This window comes from Microtus oregoni, unplaced genomic scaffold (assembly GCF_018167655.1).
Source record: "Microtus oregoni isolate MIOR12 unplaced genomic scaffold, Mior012 000002F_ref0000024, whole genome shotgun sequence".
In the NCBI taxonomy this organism is placed as follows: Eukaryota; Metazoa; Chordata; class Mammalia; order Rodentia; family Cricetidae; genus Microtus; species Microtus oregoni.
The window spans coordinates 552,804-567,613 of NW_024543061.1; the positions used below are offsets into that span (position 1 = coordinate 552,804).

The 14,810-nt window shown below is 45.0% G+C and overlaps 1 protein-coding gene across 2 annotated transcripts; it reads right to left on the reverse strand.

The window, feature by feature from the left end:
- Nucleotides 1-477: 477 nt before the first annotated feature.
- On the reverse strand, nt 478-14,443 carry LOC121442755 (WD repeat and coiled coil containing). 2 transcript variants are annotated; one of them, XM_041644363.1, is made up of 4 exons: nt 14,409-14,443; nt 7,104-8,915; nt 3,665-3,776; nt 478-1,458 (listed from the first exon to the last, which is right to left on the reverse strand). In XM_041644363.1, the coding sequence occupies exons 2-4, from the start codon at nt 8,895-8,897 to the stop codon at nt 1,238-1,240; spliced, it is 2,127 nt and encodes a 708-aa protein (XP_041500297.1). In that variant the 5' UTR covers nt 8,898-8,915; nt 14,409-14,443; the 3' UTR covers nt 478-1,237. The 2 variants fall into 2 exon arrangements, with proteins under 2 accessions (XP_041500297.1, XP_041500286.1); XM_041644352.1 differs by having other exon boundaries at nt 14,328-14,436.
- Between the last annotated feature and the right edge of the window lie 367 nt (nt 14,444-14,810).

Below are 14,810 nucleotides of genomic sequence, written 5' to 3' on the forward strand. Positions count from 1 at the left end.
TGCACTTCCAACCCTCATCAATCTGCCTGCCGGGCGTGATTGACACGGGGGACACTGCCTGACGCTGCGAGGGTCCGGCTGCAGGGGTCAGGCTCTTCCCCGCGTACTAAGGGCACCTTATTGAGTATGCACAGACTGATGCGCTTTAGAGCTCGTTTGGATTTTGTGAAGTGTTCAACTTTTTGAAATACTCTGTGATTCTATGCTGGTCTCTTAGGGTCTGAAGGAATTAGAAGAGAAATAGCAAAGTTAAGTGGGAAGCTGGGCCAGAGGTACACAGCTCAGTGCGAGCGAGAGCCTTACCTCTGGAGTAAGGTCTAAGCCCTTACTTCCGCAACAAACAAATGAAAAGTTAACCAAGAAGGCTGATTGCTGGGAGGGAAAATGAGAAATTTTTGTGATCCTCAAATTGGAAAATAAATCAACACATCTCAAGGAGAAAATCATCAGTGGCAAAGGTAAGAAAACAAGGTGTGGGTCTCACCAGGTGGGCAATGGCACACAATCAGGCGGAGGCCAGAGGGGGTCAAATCTTAACATTTTATTTTATCTTATTTTGTTGCCCACAGCACTTTTTTTTTTTTTAAGCAATATCTGGACCTTATTGGCTAGAATTGTCAACGGACTCAAAAAAGTTGGTTTTAGCCGGGCGGTGGTGGCGCACGCCTTTAATCCCAGCACTCGGGAGGCAGAGGCAGGCGGATCTCTGTGAGTTCGAGGCCAGCCTGGTCTACAAGAGCTAGTTCCAGGACAGGAACCAAAAGCTACGGAGAAACCCTGTCTCGAAAAATCAAAAAAAAAAAAAAGTTGGTTTTAAATCCAGGGAGGGAGGCCATCCTCTGAACTGATCCTCCTGATCCAGGCAGTCCTGAGGGTGAAGCGGGTCTCTGACTTCCTCTGCAATGGTTTCCTGCTGCCTGGGGAATGGGTTAAAAGGCTGTGTTGAAGCACAGGCTCCCCAGTGGCTCTCCTCACCTGCACATTTAAAGCAAGGCAAAGGCCTACCACTGCACCAGAGTATCCCATGATGCACTCGCTCCAGGCAGTCTGAACCCAGCTTCAGGGAAGCAAGGCCTTGGAGAAATGTTGTAGGATACAATCCACATGGTGACACAGTATGGTTTTGTTCTTGGAATTCTGTCCTCCAAGTGGCACAGTCAGGAGCACACAAGCAAGCACTCGCCCTGCTGCCCAGCAGTCCGCAGTCCTAGGGAAGCTGGTGGAGCAGATACAGCCCTCAGGCCACACTGCTGAAACAGCCAGCAGTATCTGCGTTCTGTGTGGCAAGGTCTCCAAAGCCTCCAGGTGGCAGAATGGGATCCCGATTGTGAGAAGGAGAGCCCCTAGCCAGCTCTGGCTTGGACAGGCTGCCATCTCTCACCACGACCGTCTGGGAGGCTGCGAAAGTCAATGGGATGAAACCTTGGCTGTCGGCAGAGAGGAGGATCCAATGGGAATCTACAGAGCAAACAAATGCACAGCAGCTTAGGGGACCCCACGGTTCTAGAAGGATCACCATGTAACTGCAAACAGGTCTGGCCACTACTGTGAAGTCTGGCTCTGCAGCTGTGGCTGCTCTGGCACCACGCAGCCCAAGGCTGGCCTCACACTGGTACTCATGACTCGGCCTCAGTGCTGCGACCGTAGGTGCACACCACCACATCAGGGATAACTTTTCAGAAATGAGATACAGGGCTGATATCAAACCCCATCATAAACCCCACCATCTAACACGTCAGGAAATATGAAGATGAAAGGATGGAGTTGTGCTCAGGGTCAGGTCACATGGCAGCTCAGGAAGGGGGGCACTCAAAGCTAAAAACGTAACAGTTTTCCTCTGGACTGACATCTATTTATTTTTTAACCATGTATTTTATGTGTGATGGTGTTTTGCCTGCATGTATGTCTATATGAGGGTGTTGAGTATGCTGGAACTGGAGTTGTAGACAGTTGTGAGCTGCCATGTGGGTGCTGGGAATTGAACCCGGGTCCTCTGGTAGAGAAGTCAGTGCTCTTAACCACTGAGCCATCTCCCCAGCCTAGGACTGACATTTATAAATTATTATTTTTATTTTGTGTACACATTGGTGTTTTGCCTGCATGTACATCTGTATGAGGGTGTCGGATCCTCTGGAACAGGCAGTAACAGAAGCTACAGACAGTTGAGAGTGCTGGGAATTGAACCTGGGTTCCCCAGAAGACCTGCCAGTGCTCTTCCTCACCCACTGAGCCGTCTCCCCAGCTCAGCCCAGCCCAGCCCAGCCCAGCCCAGCATCACATGGTGCTAGGCATACAGGTGTGTGGGCGCACATCTGTACATATTAGGATGCTTGCTGTACATATTAGGATGCTCGCTAGGGTCTCCAGAAACTTCATGAAGATCCATCCAACCGAGGAACTTTTTTATTCTATATATTAGTACCAACTGTAGCTATTCAAGGGGGGTGAGGCGAATAGAAGAATAGTGACCTAGAAAACCCTGGGGTTTGCCCTGGGGCCACAAGTATGGCACGTATTTGGATCTTCTCTGGTTCCTTGAAGTCTCAGAGAACATGTGATTTTACTTCTGAAAAATATACATTCCCAAAACTAACAGACAAATATGTAGGGTGATTTTTCTTAGTGTTATTTATAATGGTGAATACATTGAAATGACCTAAATGTGTATACAGTATTTTACAGGTATGAGTGATTTCCCTGTATGTATGCACGTGTGTATACGCATGGTGAGCACACACTGCCTACCGAGAATGGAAGATGGGATCCAATACCTTCTTCTTGTCTCCTAGGTCACAGTGTACTCATGGTGTATAGATACATATGTAGACAAAATACTCATACATGTAAAATAAAAATGGAATTGGAGTGATGGTTCAGCAGCTAAGCTATTCTTCCAGAGAACCAGGGTTAAATTCCTAGCAAATTCATAAAGGCTAACTCTGTAACACCAGTCACAGGGAACTTAATGCCCTCTTCTAGCCTACATAGGTACAGAATGCATCTAGTTCTCAGATAAATTTGCAGGCAAACACATAAAACAAATAATAGTGATAATAATAAATTTTAAACTAAACTAAAATCTAACAATCAAGAAAATATGAAGTAAAAATGGAATATCTCCAAAGTAATGTTAACCTATCTGTTAAAAATGACAATTGCAAAGCCATATTATAAATGTATCTGTCAAAACAGAAAAATGTTAAAAGAAAACAAAATGTCTTGTGTTCAGTGTGGTGGCTACTGTTATAAAAACGAGGCATAATAAAACAGCCATGTCCCACAAGTGATCACTAAGGCATCAGGCGGGGCTCTTCTGCACAGGGATGTCAGCTCCTCCAGGCAACACTGCAGGGCTTCTGTAAGGCTGTACCTGACTGCAGCAGGCACACTGCTACCAACTGCCCTGAACTCAGTCCTACCTTTTCTTTTAAAATCCATTCTACTTTTAAAAAAGTGAGGATTTCCCCAGTTGGGTGTAAGTTCCCTCAGGAAAGGACTCATTTTCAATGGGCTGTAGTTTCTCTAATAGGCCTGGGTACATAGTAGGCAATTAATCATAACTTATTAATTGGTTATTGAATCACTGAAAGGTTGGACAGCATCATTTCCATTCCTGAAGTCAAAATAGCCGGGAGAGGAAGAGGGTGCTCTGGTGCTAACTTACTGTGCAGCATTTCAACGAGATAGAGGCCAAACATCTGCTGGACAGTGCTGAGCCTCAGTTTGCCATCACAGAGAAGCACGGCTCTTTCTTCAGCAGGACCCACAGAAGGTTTCTTCAAGGAAAAGTAAAAATGGTTAATTGATGGTAAGAGCAATGTAATGAATGACATTTCTTTTTTCTTATCTATTTATCTATCTATCTATCTACCTATCTATCTATCGTTTTTTTTTGAGACAGGGTTTCTCTGTAGCTTTTGGTGCCTGTCCTAGAACTAGCTCTTATAGAACAGGCTGTCCTCAAACTCACAGAGATCTGCCTGCCTCTGCTTCCTGAGTGATGGGATTAAAGGCGTGCACCACCACTGCTCAGCTACAATGACATTTCTTAAGACCAACATTGAGGGAGCCGGGAGTGATGGCGCCCATGCTAGATCCAGCTCTGGGGTTGCAGGGCAAACTTTAAGGTTACAGAGCGAGTTGAAGACAGACAATGTTACACAGTGAGAGTCTACCTCAAAACACAAATTTTTTTTTAAGCCATGAAAGAGTGAAGTCTTTTAAGTGATTTAAAATATACCTATTTTATCTTTAAATTGTTTAAATTGTTATAGTTCTACTTTAAGACATAAGCCTAAAAACACAATTATGAACACAGAATAAAAAATTTACTTCTAGGGCCAGTGTTTGGTTGGTTTTATGGCAACTTGGCACAAGGTATGGTGCTCAGAGAGGAGGGAACCTTAACTGAGAAAATGCCTCCATAAGAGCAGGGTGTGCACAAGCCTGTAGGTCATTTTCTTAATTAGAGATTGATGGGGGAAGGGCCAGACCATTGTGGGTGGTGCCATCCCTGGGCAGCTGGTCCTGGGTTCTTTAAGAGTAGGTTTTGCAAGTCATGAGGAGAAAGCCAGTAAGCAGCACCCCTCCATGGCCTCTGCATCAGGTCCTGCCTCCAGGTTCCTGTCCTGCTTAAGTTCCTGCCCTCACTCCTTCTGATGAACAGCGATGTGGAATTGTGAGTGAAGAAACACTTTCCTCACCAGTCTGCTTTGGTCATGGTGTTTCATCACAGTAAAAGTTTCATTACTAAATCATCAGGCCAGTAAGATGGATCAGTGGTGAAAAGCACTTGCCATTTAGGTTATGATAACCCAAGTTTGATTCCTAGAACCAAAGGTGGAAGGAGAGGACTAACTTTTTTGTTTTAAGACAGAGTCTCACTGTATAGTTCTGGCTGGCCTGAAACTCACTCTGTAGCCCAGGCTGGACTTGAACTCACAGACATCAACCTTCTCAGTGCTAAGATCACAGGTATATGCCATCACACTTGGCTTCTGATTCTTGAAAGTTGTGCTCTGATCTCTACATGCATGCCCATCTCACACATACACATTATATACAAACACACAGTAGATAAAAGTTACCATCTATCCATAACTCCTGATTATTATTTGGAATAGTGTCTTCCTAAGTACTTGGAGAACCATGTTACAAATGACCTGGCTGGCTGGTTTGTGGAATAAGTCAGACTCTGAGAAGCACCATACTTTCTCTCATATGTGGAACCCGGAGGGTGACACACAAACAGAAGGGACTATCATAGGAAGATATTGGGGATCAGGGAAGGGGAGGGAAAGGGGTGAATTCAATGAAGGCTTAAAATGAGTCATAATGAAACCCATTATTTTAATTTTTTTTTCTTGGTTTTTTGAGACAGGGTTTCTCTGTGTAACAGCCCTAGCTGTCCTGGAACTACCTCTTGTAGACCAGGCTGGCATCAAACTCACAGAGATCTGCCTGCCTCTGCCTCCCAAGTGCTGGGATTAAAGGTGTGCACCACCACTGCCCGGCGAAACCCATTACTTTATACAATTAATATTTGCCCAGCTAGAGAGATGGCTCAGTGGATAAGAGCACTGGCTGCTCTTCTAGAGGTCCTGAGTTCAATTCCCAGCAACCACATGGTGGCTCACAACCACCTGTAATGAGATCTGGCGCCCTCATCTGGCGTGAAGGTGACCATGCAGGCAAAACACTGTATATATAATAAACAGATCTTTTAAAAAATGAATATTTGACATGGAAAAGTGCTATAAAGCAGCCATGTGTCTAACGCACTTTGCTTTCTACATTATCATTATACTCTTTTGTGAGTTTCAAACTCACGCCATGATGACCTTGACTACACAGACTTTCTCTACACAGGCTGATTATCCCTTCTCTGAAATGCTCAAGAACAGAAGTACTGGGCTGGAGAGATGGCTCAGAGGTAAAGAGCACTGGCTGTTCTTCCAGAGGTTCTCAGTTCAATTCCCAGCAACCACATGATAGCTCACCACCATCTGTAATGAGATCTGCTGCCCTCTTCTGGCAGGCAGGGATACATGCAGACAGAACACTATATACATCATTAATTAAAAAAAAATCTTTAAAAAAAAGAACAGAAATACTTTCAATCTGGGAATCTTCATGTCTAAAGAGATATCTAAACATGTAGTCATTTATGTTTGATATTCACCTTTATAAAAAGTAGGACTTTTGTTTGTTTTGAGATAGGGTCTAATTCAGTTCATACTCCTGGCCCCAGACTTCTGGGCTCAAATGATCCCTGTAACCACAGCGTCCTCAGTGGATGAAATCACATGCAGGAGGGAGAAAGGTGCCCAGCTTCCTCAAGATAGTAACTAATCCAACAAAAATAAAGGTACTAATCCTATGAATAAACAAACTATTTTAGCATTATTTGAGGTGCCCAACAGAAAATGAAGCTGAGTAAGCATGCGTACTCAGCTTGAGGTACAGTGTACCCCATGACCCCACTGTTATAAAGCACTCCCCAGTACTGTATGTATCTATGTTCACAGGGATCTGTGCTCGACTCCATATGTACAGAGGCAAATGTGGGAGGCAGTAGTGGCGCTCACCTTTAATCTCAGGACTTCAAAGGCAGAGGCAGGTGGATCTCTGAGTTCAAGGGCAGTCTGGTCTCCAGAGTGAGTTCCAAGATAGCCAGGGATACAGAAATAAAACCCTGTCTCAAAAATACAAACAACAGCCACAACACTCCCATGGAGATGTATTTGCATGTGCATGTGTAGGGATAAAAACATTGTAAATGATCTCTCTCACACACACATATGGAAAAGGTTTTCATGATGAAATGACACAATTAAGCCTATTGTTTTCCTAAACATAACTCACCAGAGTACAATCATTAATTCCACACCAAAGATATGATAAAATCGCACTAAACCTTGGTGTGTGCACTTTTGGTAGCTCACATCCAACCAACTGTACAAAGCTGTGTGAGCTTGCCTGTAACACAGTACACGCAGGTCACTGGGCTTTGCTCAGAGCTCCCCTCCTTACAATGTTTGTGGCAAAATCCCCTGGAGTCAAGAGCTTCCTGCATAGTGGAAGTTCCTCAAAGGAGACATTACCTGGTAAATGAGGTGAACATAGGGAGGGTCCTGAGAGAGTGGATACATTGGAGAGAACCGCTTTTCCTTGTGTAGAAAATCCATGAGTTCAAAAAGGCACTGCTGCATTCCAGCCAGGTGCCTAGATAGAACTTCCAGCTCCCTGGAGTGTGGGCAAGTTTCCTTTTCTTTTTCTAAGTTCTGTGTTTGAGGTAAATTTGGCTCTGAGGTGCTGGTATGGTCTGGTGTCCTGCTGGGTCTAGGCAATCCGGGCCAAAGCCAGGAGGATGTGTGAGGGGTTTCTCGTACAATGGAATCGCAGGACAGAGGGGACGAGGGACTTGTAATCTCCTGAATAAGGGCTCTTCCAGACCTCCCACCCTGAGTACTGGTGTTAGCTGTCAGCAAGAGTCCTGAGCTCAGGGGACTCAAGCCCGGCGAAAGGCTCTCAAGAAACTTTTCTCTGTCTACTTTATTCAACAGAGTGTTGAAGGCAGAATAAGCGTCCTGACTTTCAGCAGGCGTTCCAGAAGATTCTCTTCCCAATGTTACCTCTCTAACTACCAGGCGAACAGCATACTGATCAGATTCTGAGGAAGGAAGAAATGTAGTCTCAGTGGGCTTTTGTTTCCCTACAGAAATTAATAAAAATCTGTCTGTTAGGAAGCATACGCCTTTTGGTCTTTCGTTACTCTCTAACTGAATCTGCTGGATGTTTGGCATAGAGGATGGAATGGTGGAATAGATCAAAATGATGTTACAGGTATTGGAAGCCACAGCCACTAGCTGTGCTGGCAGGTTAAATGCTATCAAATCAGGAGCCAGAATGCCTGGAATGGCAACCTTTTTTGTCATGGTAATTGCTTTCTTAAAGGTTACCAAGATCAAGTGTGAAGAGTCCTGGCCTGTACCTGTCACGTAGTCAGTTTTTCTGACACAAACAAGAGAACTCTCCTCAACTGGAGATGGGTTGAAGTGGATGTGAGTCAGATCCAGAGGATCTGAAAAGGGAGAGACCATCACTCCAGAATTCATTTCCCCAGGGGGCATTTCCCCGACAGGAAAAGAGCGCACGCCAGCATCTTCACCGTTGGGTGGGACAGCAAAGGCTTCAGCCGCATTTAAGCTACAAAGCTTATGGAGTGGAAGCTCAGTGGCTATAGCAACCTGTGAGTCCTCGGTGGCTGCGATGGAGCGAATGGAGCGGCCCACTTGGAGCACTGGGCAGAAGGAGCAGCTCTGGAGAGACCTCTGAGAGCTGTCCCACATATAAGAATGAAGGCTGCTGTCTACTGCCACCACCAGCCGCTGGCCATCCAGGGTCCAACAGGCACAGTAAATTCGGCCCTTGGTGTTGATGTCCACTTTCACTCTGCAACCGTCGCAGTGAATGTTAGGGAAAACGGAAACATCCTGCGCCGTCAACACAGTCAGGACAGCATCTCTCGGGTGCCACAGGCAGCCCTGAGGAAGGATTGGGAGGGATTCTCGGATTTCAGAGGTCTGAGACATCTGCCATTTGCTGGAACCCGAAGTGCTGGGACACAGCTGCCACACGGCGACATGCTTCTTGTGCTGGATGGCGAGCAGAGTGGGTATGTGAGCTACGCTGACGGGGGCCCAGGAAACCCCACACACATATTCGAATTTTCCAATGACCTGGGAGTCCCCAAACTTGGCCTCTCCCCTCTGAAGCCGCAAATCAGTCAGGATCACTCGATTCCCATCAGTCCAGGCAAGGCCGTGAGTTGGATGCACCGCCTGATTCAGTGAGTTCAGTCCGGTCCTAAGCAGTTTTCCATTCCCCAACTCCATCCTTTCAGTTAAGGCTCTCTGAAAGCATTAAGAAGGAGAGTTACAGAAGGACGGAGTGACACAGACCTTTAATGCCAGCACTCAGGAGGCTGAAGCAGGAGGAGCTGGGTGAGCTTGAGACCAACCTGGTCCACATAGTGAGTTCCAGGCCAGCTAGTTCTGTAGAGTGGGGCTGTGTCTCAAAAGAGAGGGGAGAGGGGAAGGAAAGTTCCACCCAGAAAGAACAGTCATGCAAATGCAGAAGTTAGATTCCACAGTAGGCAGGACCCTGCACAACCTAAAGTTACTGGGATACAGAAGAGCAACTTGCAAATGAAGAGACCATCATGCCAAAGTGAGCATTATGAGCAATGTCTGAAAAGAAAACTATCGAGAAAGAAGTGTTTGGGGGGAGGGGAAAAAGGAGTATTTTTAGAACTGGAGAAATCTGAATATGGAATGGATATTAGAAGATACTGAGCTGGAGACATTGCTCAATGACAGAGCCTGTATTGTGTGAAGCCATAGCTTAAATCCCTGGTATGGCACAAAAAATAATTAATATGTAGAACTGTTAGAAATACAGCAAAATTGCCCACTATGGTGGTGCATACTTTTAACCCCAAGTCTATATCGTGAGTTCCAGGCCAGCCTGTAACATAGTGAGACCCTGGTTCAAACCACACACACACACACACACACACACACACACACACACAATTTAGAGTTTATCCTGGTATTTATAGTTTTTTCCTTGCTTTCCATTTCTCTATTTTTTAAGATATATTCATCTTATGTGTGTGAGAATTTGTTTGGATGCATGTAGATGTGTCTAATACCTGAGGAGGCCAGACGATATCAGATCCCTTTGAACTGGCGCTATCATCACGTGGATGCTGGAAGCAAAGCCAGGTCCTCTGTACGCAGCACGTACTATAAACCACACATTATCTTTAGAACCCTTTTAAACTCTGGTGGCTGGGGGCTGAGACAGGGTCTCTCTGTGTAGCCTTTGTTGTCTTGGAACTTGCTTTGTAGATCAGGCTGGCCTCTAAGAGTTGTCTGTCTCTGCCTCCCCAGTGCTGGAATCAAAGGTGTATGCCACCACCACCCATCTCTTTTAATTTTTTAAAAAGCACTATTTATTTATTTATTTATTTATTTATTTATTTATTTATTTGAGGGTTTATGTATCTCAGTCTGAAAGATTGCTCCACACTGGGCTTATAACTTACAGATATGTAAGATGATAATATTGTGTTGCTTTAAATCACCAGGGATATGGTCATAGCAGCAACAGGAAACAAACAAATGTAGGTCTCAGTTTATGTATGTGTGCCATGCGCTCAAGTGCACAGAGGTCATAGGACAAGTAGTGAGTCCATTCTTTTTTGTACCGTGTGGGCTCTGGGGACCAAACTCAGATCTTCAGGCTTGGTAGCAAGCACCCTTACCCTCTGAGCCATCTTGCCAGTCCCTATCTTTTACTCGACTGCTTTGAGACTGAGTCTCATTCTAGCCCATGCTTACCTGGAACTCACTATGTAACCCAGGTTGGCCTCAAACTCTTAGTGATCCTCCTACCTCAACCTTCCAAGTGCTGGGGTTAAAGGTGTGAGGACCGTATCCAGTTATTTCTGGCACTTTCAAGTTAGGAGATGTTTAATTAAATATTACAAGTTAGGGAAAGCCTATTATCCAGTTTCCCCGTCATGTCAAATCAATGATATCCACACTTCTGGCTTTATTAGCACTTACTTCCTCAGTTCTTTAACAGTGGCTTTTACCTCTTTCCTGAATGGTACTCAGGAATCGCTGTGTGATTTCCTCTTCATCACACCCACACAGCTCTCTATAATTTCCAAGGAATGTCTACATCCTCGGTTGGCTCTGCTCTTTGCAGCAATTCTTTTTTTTTTCTCCAGCAATTCTTTACAATAATGTAAAGCATCAACTTTCGCACTGAGATTCCCATCTCCTCACATCCAGGTATTTACTAAAGAAGCACACTAGATAAAGGTTTTTAGTTGTTGCCAGGCAGTGGTGGCGCATACTTTTAATCCCAGGGCTTGGGAGGTAGAGGCAGGAGGATGTCTGGGAGTTCAAGGCCAGCCTGGTCTACAAAGCAAGTTCCAGGACCACAACGCTACACAAAGAAACCCTGTCTCAAACCCCACCCCCAAATAAAGTTTCAGCTCTGCAAGGTGTACATCCTTTAATTCCAACACCAGGGGTTCAAGGCCAGCCTGATCTATGGCTACAGTCCAAGTTCCAGGAGAGCCAGGGCAACACAGAGAAACTGTTGGGGAATATTATTTTCAGGTGTGTGACTTTTGTTTACGCTGCATTTGTTTAACTCTGTGAAGCTGTGTTACTGTGCCTGTCTGAAACACCTGATGGTCTAATAAAGAGATGAACGACCAATAGTGAGGCAGGAGCAAGGATAGGCGGGGCTGGCAGGCAGAGAGTATACATAGAAGGAGAACTCTGAGAGGAGGAGGACATCAGGGCCCAGCTACACACAGCAAGCCATGGAGAAAGAGGTAAGGAAGGTATACACAGAGAGAGAGAGATAAAAGCCCAGAGGCAAAAGGTGAGAAGCTGGCTAGAAACAAGCTAAAGCATTTATAATAAGTCTCCATGTGATTTATTAGGGAGCAGGGTGGCGGGCCCCTCAAAAAGCAAAAAGAAAAATATAACACAATAAGAAACCCTATCTCGAGGGAAATTTTTTTCTAAAAGATGAAAGGAATTAACAGAGATGGATAGCTGTGGTGGTTGTACAACACTGTGGGTGTGTTTAATGCCAATGCATACTTCAAATGATTAGGATAATATATCTGTGTATTTTTCCACATGCACAAACTGAATTCAAAGCAGGCATCAAATATGGAAAAACTGACCAAGTCCTATAAACTCAACCCAGAGATGACTTAGATGGACTGTTGGCTAAATTGGGGAACAGAAAAGGATCAAGGTGACTTACATGTGCCGTTACATGATGCTGACTAGACAGGATTAGGTACAACTCCTGTATTACCTTGTGAAAGGGAGAGAGGTTGTTGTTGTTGTTTCTTTTCTTTCTTTCTTTCTTTCTTTCTTTCTTTCTTTCTTTCTTTTTAGATAAGGCCTTTTTTTATGTAGCTCTGGATGTCCTGAACTTGCTTTGTAGACTAGGCTGGTCTTGAACTCATGGAGATCTGCCTGCCTCTGCATCATGTGACATGCACACATACAGAGGTCAGGGAACAACTTTTAGAAGTTGGTTCTCTCCTTCCACTATGTGGGTCCTGGATACAAACTCAGGTTGTCAGGCTTGGCAGCAGTCACCCTTACCTGCTAAGGCATCTTGCTGAACCCCATTTTGTTTTGTTGATTTTTTTCAAGACAGAGTCTCTCTGTAGCCCTGGCTGTCCTGGCACTCACTCCGTAGTCCAGGATGGCCTGGAACTCAGAGATCCATGTGTCTCTGCCTCCCGAGTCCTGGGATTAACGATGTGTGCCACCACTGCCCAGCTAACTTTGTGTAGAGTTTTAAGTCACTTTTCCCTTCTATTCACAAACTTCATGAGTAGACACAGATCTCCAGCATATAAAAATGTCCTTCTGGACCTAAGGATGTGGGTCATTGGTAGCGGTTCAGCCTCAAACGCTCAAAACTCTGGGTTCAATCCCTAGCACCCTCCCCCAAAATTAAGAATAATAAAGTTTTTTCAAAAGGAATTAACAAGACATTAAGGGCTCATATTATTTGCTACAAATATATCTTTGTAACTTGGTCTTTGTCCTAAAGGAGGCAGAGGCAGTCAAATCTCTGGGAGTTTGAGGCCAGTCTGGTTTATAGTGTGATTTCTAGGCAGCTAGAGTTACATAGTGAGACCTTGTTTCCCCAAAAGTGGGAGGGGGATAAAAGAGTCTGAATGCCACAATAATAAAGTGAACAAAGAGTCAGCAAGATGGCTCAGTGGTTAAGAGCAAAGGTCAGGACCAAAGCTCCTGAGTTCAATTCCCGGCAACCACATAGTGGCTCACAGGTTCACAACCATCTGTAGTGAGGTCTGGTGTCCTCTTCTGGCCTCCAGGCATACATGCAGACAGAATACTGAGAATACTGTATACATAATAAATAAATAAATCTTTAAAAAAACAAAAGAAGATGGCTCAGCAGATAAAGGTGTTTGCCTCAAAAGCATGCTGACCTGAGTTCAATCCCTGCCTTCCAAGAAGTACAGGAAAATTCCAACACATGAAAGGTGTCCTATCTTCTCCGATACATCTGCCATGGTATGCATGTCCTCCAACTCCCCCGCATTCCATTACTAATAAATAAAATAAAATAAAATAGAGGAAGCAAAGTTTGCAGCTGTTTCCACAGAGAACAAAGGCTATGTGTAGGACCTGCTTCTCTAGCTGATGCAAAGGCAATGACGTCAGATGCAAGGTGAGCACTGAAGAATACTTGAGGGACAGCATGCAAATGCTTAGCTGGGGAGACAGCTGAACCATTAATCAGAGATGCAGAAGGCCCTTATGCTTCAAAGATGAGGAAGGTGTGTAGTATGTAATGTACTTATTTTTGACACAGTCTCATGTAGCCCAGATTGCTTTACTCTGACCAGGGGAAAGATTTGGAAGTCACTGACCTAAGGTTAGTAAAGCCAAATTAAAAATCTTGTCATTAAAAAAATCGCCATTAAGAAAACACACACACACACACACAAAAACAAAAAAAAAAAACAAAAAAACAAAAAAAAAAAACAAAACAGAAAGCCAGCAAGATGGTCCAGCAGTTAATAGGGGTTTGTGTACAAGTCTGATATTCTGGCTCCCACAGAGTGGCAGGAGAGAACCAATTCACAAAAGTTGTTACGACTTCCAACTATGTCCAAAGCAAGTGCACAGAGTGCACAAACGCTGGAGCACACACCCTGCCTCGAGTCCGAGATCAATCTGGGCTACACAGTGAGTTCCAGACTGCAAACGGTACCCAGTCTCAAAAAGGCCAAACCAGACCAAAACAACACAATAACAACAACAAGAAACAGTCTGCCTCCCCCAAAGGACGAGAGAAGAGAGACAAAGACAACGTTTTGGCTACAGCTTAACAGATTAACCGGTTACAGAGCCTCCTGCAATTAATACAAAGCTCAGTTACTGTGATTTGTGATAGAACTTAATTTCGTTAGCTGAGACGCCTCAAAGTTCGTAGGCGACTTTACCCTATTATAAATAAGGTTATAGTCTTTAGGCTACATTACCAGAAGCATCATTACATTCATTCGTTCACATGTTAAAACCCACATCAGCCTGGTCCCCAAACTACTGTCCCGCATACCACACCCTATCTGCCTCGTACTCCTCAACTTCTGCCCACGCCTGCATTCCTGGCCTCCCCGCCCAGCCCCAGGCTCCATACGCCCACCAGGCCTGGCCGCAAAAGACAAGAAATACCTTGGACTCTCTGCCTCCCCGCCCAACACATAAAAATTTCGGGGGCCGCTCACGTCACAGGACGGGGGAATCAGAACTCACGGGCAACTAACGGAAGCCTCGGTCCTCGGCCCTCGGCAATACCTCTAGACTATTGGCAATCGAGTGCATCGCGTCAGCGGCGGGTCCTTCCGCTAGCCAGTGAGAGCGAGTTTTGCCGCAAGGGTTTGTGGGAGTTGTAGTTCCCGTGTAATCACCGCCAAATGAATCTTCACACTCAGTCTCCAGCGCTTCAACCTGTTCTCCCACACTCGTCTCATCCATTCTCTTAGAAGAGGTTGGCAAGAAGGAATCAACATTGTTAGTCGGTTTTAGTTTGGGAGAGGGGAGTCAGGGACTACCCATTTAAAATCCCATAAAACATCGCTCCCAAAATGTGAGGCCGCAGTTCTGTTCTACCCCTAATCTAAAAGTACCTGCCCAAGGCCATAACCAATAGGTTTG

What these genes read in the sequence shown, in the direction of transcription:
- LOC121442755 (XM_041644363.1), bottom strand. Translation starts at nt 8,897, where the DNA reads ATGGAGTTGGGGAATGGAAAACTGCTTAGGACCGGACTGAACTCACTG. An exon ending in ATGTTCACCTCATTTACCAG is followed by an intron (nt 3,777 to 7,103) that starts GTAATGTCTCCT and finishes TTTTCCTTGAAG; the next exon opens with AAACCTTCTGTGGGTCCTGC. An exon ending in TCTCGTTGAAATGCTGCACA is followed by an intron (nt 1,459 to 3,664) that starts GTAAGTTAGCAC and finishes TTTGCTCTGTAG; the next exon opens with ATTCCCATTGGATCCTCCTC.